Raw genomic sequence first — 7,275 nt, 5'->3', positions numbered from 1 at the left:
TGATTAGCGCTCTGGACTGTAAAATCCCTGACCAGTAATGCATGAATCCTCAATAACGTACAAACCTAATTTCTAGGCCTGCAGTACACTTAGTCACTGAAAATATCGACATCACTCTTCTTTGCACTTCATTGATGTGACGCACAAATGCACATTCCCATAGACATAGACACACACACACAAACACACGCACACACGTTTGTAGAGAGAGAGAGAGAGAGAGAGAGCAAGAGAGAGAGGAAGAGCGTTGAAAAGGAGACAACGTAAAATAAGGGCATTCCATTGGTGCGTGAAGATGTTACGCACTTAACCCCAACCGATGGCTTGCAGACAATGTGAAAAGTAATCTCCCGCCTCATATCTTGCTGAAATGCCATGTGGTGCGCAGGACTATCAGTATATTAATTACTGTGTCATTGTCATTTTGGGAACGAGGGACCTTTGACTGTGTGGTCACACTGATAGGGCCTGGGGGACGCAGTTCTCTGCTTCGCCTGATTAGAATACCTGTCCTTGTTATCTGTGCGTGGAAATGTCACCTGCTTCCTCATTCTCTCACCCCCTCCTGCCCATTGCACTGTGACGCCTGCCCTCACTCTCTCCTGTTTCCCCCTTCACTTTGTGCATAGAGGCAAAGCTCAAAGAGGTCAGAGAGGAGACACCTTGAATGGCACAGTCCCGTGTGGGACCAATTCCTGAACACAGAGCTGGAGTGTTAGGCAACAGTTGTGAGGAGAGAGGACAAACAAGGACAAAGGGACTACCAGGTCCAAGTTAGCTGGTCCAGACAAGGGTTAGGCAGGCAGTCATCTCAACAGGTATCTTTTTCTTGAGCTGTGTGTTGACAAAGCGTAACAGTTAGTTTTGTGTGTTAGCAGGGGTCAGTGTCACCTTACACTTCACATTTACGGCAAGTCTGCTTTTTGCCTCCATGTTTTTTTGGCCCCCCTACAATGAATAAATGAATGTTAAGTTATGGCTGAACTGATGGATGAAGGAGTGGCACAGCGTCGTACTTACCAGCGCCGTGTTGGTAATCCATAGTATTACAAAATATGCTTTAGAACTACACTCATTGTGTAGTAGAAAGATGAAGGTTCTCAAAAAACTTGGAGTATTGGAAACAGCTTTTCAATCTTCTATCCAATTTGTCATATATATATATATAGCATATATACATATACATGCATAAGCTATACATACAACAATAAACCTGAACACCAGCTTAGTGTGTATCTGCTCTGTGTGTGTGAATTCCATGTGAGTGGGATAACAATATCCACAGTTCAAGTGTTCATAAAGGGAGAGAAGGTTAGAGGGCTGAAGATCACAGAAGGCAGAAATTGGAAGGGTGGGGGATGGGGGGGGGGGGCCGGCAGACGTAAATGCCTTTTTCAATCAGATTAGAGCACACCCTGACATCACTCCACATTTTGGCATTGTTAACTAATTACAGCACCTTTGGTTTCCATATTGTCTCTGTAAAGGTCCCTGTCTATCTCTCTTGGCTATCTGTGACTCCCTCCGCGAATGAGTGTGCGCCGGTCCTGCTTCTGCCTCACAGAGCCCCAGACCCCCCGTATAAATAGAACCTGGGGCACAGGAGGAGCCACAACACTCACCAACGCCGAAAAACGAAGAGACACCCAGACGCCTGCTACGAAGGAAGCAGCGGACCACCCTCCTCTTCGCCCCCCCCCGAGCTCCGACAGTGCCGTGATGTGGAAAGCCGTGGTGCTGGCCGTTTGCCTGCTGGTGTCCAGCGTGCAGGCGCTAGAGGGACACCCGACATACGGAGTCAAACTGTGCGGCCGAGAGTTCATCCGGGCGGTCATCTTCACCTGCGGGGGCTCGCGGTGGAGACGGTCAGTCAGGAGCGCAGGTAAGACCGGGTTACAGTTACGGTTGGTTAGCGGGTGCTCTTACGTTTGGGGTGATTCTGGTTTAATACCTTGTCGAAAGGCACAACAGCAGGGCCCGCTGGGGAATCGAACTGGCCAACTATGGGTCCTGTCCCTTGCTGTTTACACTACGCTGCTGAGTCTCTGCGTGTCTGTGTGTAATCCTCTCACTGCACTCAGTTTGTTTCACCTTGTCATTGGGCTGTCTCTCAGTCATTTGAGCCTCTATGCTGGTCTACCTGTTTTGGGGTGAAGCCACTCAGCTTCCCCCATTTCCAGCGTACCTGTGGCTTATTTGAGCACCATAGCTTGTCTTGCTTCGGTCTGTCTGTTGATTTTCGACAGTCGGTGCAACATTGGGAACCTTTTGAGGGTGAGGATGGCAGCCGATCTCTCTCTGCTAAAACCCCCTTCCACCTCTGTTTCAGGAGACCTTTCTCAGGACCCCTTCTCTTCTCACGACGATGAGGCCGTAGACAGCTGGAGCCCCGACTCTCTCCCCGAACTCCCCTACCAGCAGGTCCCCGAGAGAGAGCCCTCGGTCTGGGCCAGGGAGGAGAACGAGGGCGCCGTGCTCAGCCGCTCAGTGCGCTCCCTAATTTCAGAGGAAGTGCTGGAGGCCCTACGGACATCGGACAGGAAGGGCCGCGACGTGGTGGTGGGGCTGTCCAACGCCTGTTGCAAGTGGGGCTGCAGCAAGAGTGAGATCAGCTCGCTGTGCTGAGATTCATCCCTTTTGCTCTCTGTCTTTCCTCTCTTTCCCCTTCTCTTTTGCCCCCCCCCCCCCCCATGTGGAGGAAATGTCCTCTTTTCCTGTATGACTATGCCTGTGTAACGAGTGGAATGAGCAGTTTGTAGTGCCTGACCGTCATGTTGTTAAGTCTCTGCCTTCTATTTGTCTGTCATTAGGCTGTCATTGCAGTGTTGCATATATTGCTCAATCTGCCCCTGTCTCCGGTTTTCTTGTTTCCTCTTTAACCATGTGCTGATGAGAAAAATGTTGAAGCCACTGTACAAGGACCTTGAAAGTTATTCAGCAGATTTTAATAAAGGTGATTTTTTTTGCATTATTTTGTGAATAGTTGTGTTTGTGTGTATAAACCCAAACAAACCGACATATTTGGTATAATAAATATGCATAAATAACATCAATCCTGAAAGCAAATTATAGTTTTTAAATATGCTTTATATTTCAAGATTTGAACCCAACACTGAAAAAATACCATACTTCTTGTGGTTGCATTTATTACATTTATGAGTTACAAATTCTGTGGTTATCAAGAATTTCCTAGTATTTATGCAATAACTGAAAATAAAGAAAAAGATATCTAAGCAGTCAACACACTGAACATTGAACGTGAACTTTCTTGCACACATCTCAGACCATATCATACCGTATGAAATACAGAATACCGGTCAAAAGCACATCTGTCCAACTGTATCTTATTACATTTCGCTGCGGTCATAAAGCAGTGCTATGCTAAGACCTCGATCATGTCTTGCGAGGTTTGCATTCCCGTCAAGGGGGGCGTTTCAATAGCGGATGCAACTGAGCATGGTGGAGTGACGTCATAACAAAGAAAACTTAAGCGGAGCAGGGCTGCGGGAAGTAGCTGTTGCCTCACTGTTGCTGAGATGTTGTGAATGGGTATGTACCATTAACGTCTAAATACATATTTCCCAGTGGTAACGCCGTTTGAAGGTGACATAGCCTTCAGGCTACTCGTCAGAGGTACGGGAGTAGCTAACATGGATTGTTTCAGGTGGAGATTAAAAATATTTTATAAGAAGCTCACAGGAGCAGCTGTAGTTAGGTATCCAGCGAACTGGTGTGGTTGACCAACCTATGCATGCAGCTGGATTATGATGCAAGGAAAGAAAAGTTAAGATTTCGTTTAGACTTCGTAGGTAGCATAACATCAATCTTAACTAACGTAATAGTTACGAGAATTAACTGCATGTTTGTGGAGTTAACTGTAGAATGCTGTTGTATGTACGCAGAGAGCACCAGTGGTAGTTGTACTGAATGGAGAACTATATGCCTTTTTCTTTTATTGATGTGATGTTCGTGGCATTCGACTTATTTAAGCAACAGTGGGAAAAAAATGAAACGCAGATGACCAGAATATGGACGGGAAGAAAACAAAATCGTTCATAACTCCTTTTGTGTGTAATTAAGCGCACTTTATTGTGTTTTGGTAGCACTACGCTTGCAATACAATTGAATATCTTTGGATTGAACAAGAAACTTAGTTACATTGAAATTGCAGATAAAATTAGTGATTGCTATGACCCACGGTAGGATTTTAAATTGGACTAATAATATTGTGGGTAGGAACGTGTCTGTTGTATTTATTTTTGTTTTATTTACCTGACTACTGCATTAACTTGCGCCATTGAAGGCTAAAACGTGATTACATCCTTTACAGGTATCCGTCAGATCACTATGACAATAAAACAAAGCCATTACTAACACATTAAAGGGAAAATTACTCTTGAATTGGAAGGGAAAGTTCGTTGGATTTTATCAGAGAACCTGTGCTTGTCTTTGACACCTTGAATGTCAATTACATGGGTTTCTCTTTTCCTATGTACAAGTTGCAATCGAGTTAAAATGTTTGTGTACGTATGTTCATAGCTGAACTTAGTTACTCACAAAATATTTTTGCCTGAGTCAAAGTTAAAAGCAAAACTAATAGCTAGTTAGCAGTTAGTAAAGCTGTTATCCACAAATTTGAAATCATTAACTGAAAATGTGTTTGACCGAAGGTAATCATCAGTAGTCAAAAACAAATGTGATAGTTGGTTTTAACACTGTGTTTGTCTAGCACACAGTTTATGAGGGGTGGAAGTAACAAAAACTAAATTAAAAGTAAATTGGGAATTAAATTTCATGTAAGTTTTTATTACTTCCACCCCTCATACACAGATCTGTAGAATTCGCTTGGGAAATTGGGTGACGATATGCAGCTATGCAGAAATTGGGTGACAAAACGCTGAGACAGTAGATAAACAAAGACCTTTTAAAGCTGTCAGATGTTACTTGTGTGCTCGTTTTTGGGTTTGGCAGAAGATGAGATCTTGAAGTAAAACAGGAGGAACCCAGGGATTTTAAACAAAAGGAGCCGTGTAATATCAGACTGAGGTGAGGAGTTACCCCACATGCATGTACGTAGGGCACTGGAGGGCAGGTGAAAATGCTTTGTGCTAGATTGGGACACTTTAACCCACTTAATTCCCAGCCCAACAATAAGGGGAAGAGCTGAGGGAAAATGCGAAGAAATTCTACTTGGGAAGTAACAGCATTTTTTGCCTTTGACCTTTCAGTGATGGTGCCGTGACATTTTTTCGCAAGGCCGGGAATACCTCATTAATGCTTTCTTTCACGAGATCCCCCTGGAGTCCCTCCTGTGTTACACAGCCAAAATAATTCTTTCAGAACTTTTAGATGTTCTGAGGACCCTTTGCACTACCCCCAGCTGATACCCTGCTGTGAATTATGGGTCCTGACCCCCCCCCCCCCCACACACACACACACACACACACAGAGTGAATCACAAAATAGTAAAGCTAGAATGTGTACCGGTACTGCACTTTCAGTTCTTACTGACTGTATATCAGCATGGAATTGCTTGTTCAAATGTTAATTATGTTTTGCCAATGGTAGACTTATTAATAATCTTGTGCAATGTAAATAGTGCAAGGAGGAGGCTTTGTCAGGGTCTTAACAGCCTAGAGGCCTCAAAGGCATGGCACTGTGTCTGCCTGGTCGGTAGAAAAGAAAAAGTCAAAATGAAACATCACCGTCTTTCTTCCGAGAAGTGCACCGAAGGTGTAAGAGAAAAAAATCTGTTGCGGTGTCTGTACACGCTCATGCCTGTGTTGTTTTTCAAGCCTCAAGCCTGCTGCTTTTACCGGTGACCACAAAGTACTTGTTTGCATTTTTTCTGTTGTTTTGGTTTGCACAAATTTAGGTTTCAGGTGGCCACTGCTGAAGTTTGTCTGCATAAATTAAAGAAATACTCAGAATGTCTCAGGACGAGTTCACTAGATCTGTGGACTTTGAATGAATGTTGTGGAAAGTAGATTTGTCTGGAAAATTTATAAAATTACGTAAATATAGTTGAGTACATCATAGATATCTTCGACTGTGTACGTTAATACTTCAGACAGTTTGCCTAGTTTACATAGCCTAGTTTACATATTGAAGAATAAAAGTGCTGCTTTGCATTTAATCTTGAATATCCTGTTTTAAAGTGAAAACATGTATTGAGCTATGTATATTGCTTCCATGTTACCTACTGGTATGTCCTCATATGCAGCTGAAATTTCCAAGCCAGTCATGTTTTAGAATGATGGAACCATGCGCAGGGGTGGGAAAATGAGGGTCACCGTGTGTGTGTGTAGCTGTGTGTGTTTGGCATTTACAATCAGCGTAACAAGAATTAAAGAGCTCAAGTCCAGCAATGCTATTGTCAAAGTGGCACACCTCTTCCTTGGTTGAATGTGACTCAGAGCCTCCCTGCTGCCGTTTTCCTGCTGTTGAGTGACGGGGCGGCCAGTGAAACTGCTGCATTTGGGTTTTCGAGTTGAAGATGGGCACGTGAGCGCAGCGAAGCCTGTGATGTGGTGGTGACTCAGAGACAGCAGTGTGGGTTAGTGGTCAGGAGTAGGCACTGCAATGTACGGGCTTCCCGGTTGAGCTGCAGGTTTGGTTGGCATGTTAGGAACTTGAGTTGGGGGATTGGTGGGCGGGGGGGGGGTTATCTCAAGCTTGATTCTTGTAAGGGTTATGTCTGTGGGGTTTCGAGAAAAGTCAGAGACTGCGGGTCAAAGTCAGAAAAATAAACATCAAACAATTGTGATATGCAAAATCCAAGAAATATGGCCATTTTGCAATATGTGGTACTTTTCTGACAACAGATCTTTTAAAGACAAAAGAAAACCTTGACTTCTTATTGCTTAGGTTGCTCCAGGGGTTTGTTTAGAAACAGAATGTGTCTCTACAGGTGGAGAGTGTAGGCAGGCCTGACTTTACCTTAAGGTGAAGGCTCTTCTTTATTTGAATAGCCTGTGTTCTGAGTCCATGAGTGACATACATATTACCCATCATCCATCAGCGTTGAGCAAATCATAAATACATTGAGTATAACAAGAGTATAACACCACTGTTAAGAATTCAAAATAATGCTCTTGCTGCCTCAGTCCACCCTCCCAAACATTACAGTGAACCACACCATACTGCCAGAATACTTTTAAGGCAGGACGTTAAAGACGGGGTGTCGGCATGCCCCACATCACTGGTATGATACCTGGAGGTGATTGAAGAACGTCTGCCTCTGTCTCTGTTTCCTGTCTCTGTGCAGATGCCGGG

At 44.2% G+C, this 7,275-nt stretch overlaps 1 protein-coding gene across 1 annotated transcript; it reads left to right on the top strand.

The window, feature by feature from the left end:
* The first annotated feature begins 1,631 nt into the window (after positions 1 to 1,631).
* LOC118794447 (relaxin-3-like) lies at positions 1,632 to 2,675 on the top strand. The gene is made up of 2 exons (XM_036552699.1): positions 1,632 to 1,882; positions 2,330 to 2,675. The coding sequence occupies exons 1-2, from the start codon at positions 1,720 to 1,722 to the stop codon at positions 2,623 to 2,625; spliced, it is 459 nt and encodes a 152-aa protein (XP_036408592.1). The 5' UTR covers positions 1,632 to 1,719; the 3' UTR covers positions 2,626 to 2,675.
* Positions 2,676 to 7,275: the final 4,600 nt, after the last annotated feature.

The sequence above is a fragment of the Megalops cyprinoides genome, chromosome 19 (genome assembly GCF_013368585.1).
Source record: "Megalops cyprinoides isolate fMegCyp1 chromosome 19, fMegCyp1.pri, whole genome shotgun sequence".
In the NCBI taxonomy this organism is placed as follows: domain Eukaryota; kingdom Metazoa; phylum Chordata; class Actinopteri; order Elopiformes; family Megalopidae; genus Megalops; species Megalops cyprinoides.
The sequence above is the reverse complement of the archived record's forward strand: the minus strand, read 5'-3'. Positions and strand labels throughout refer to the sequence as shown.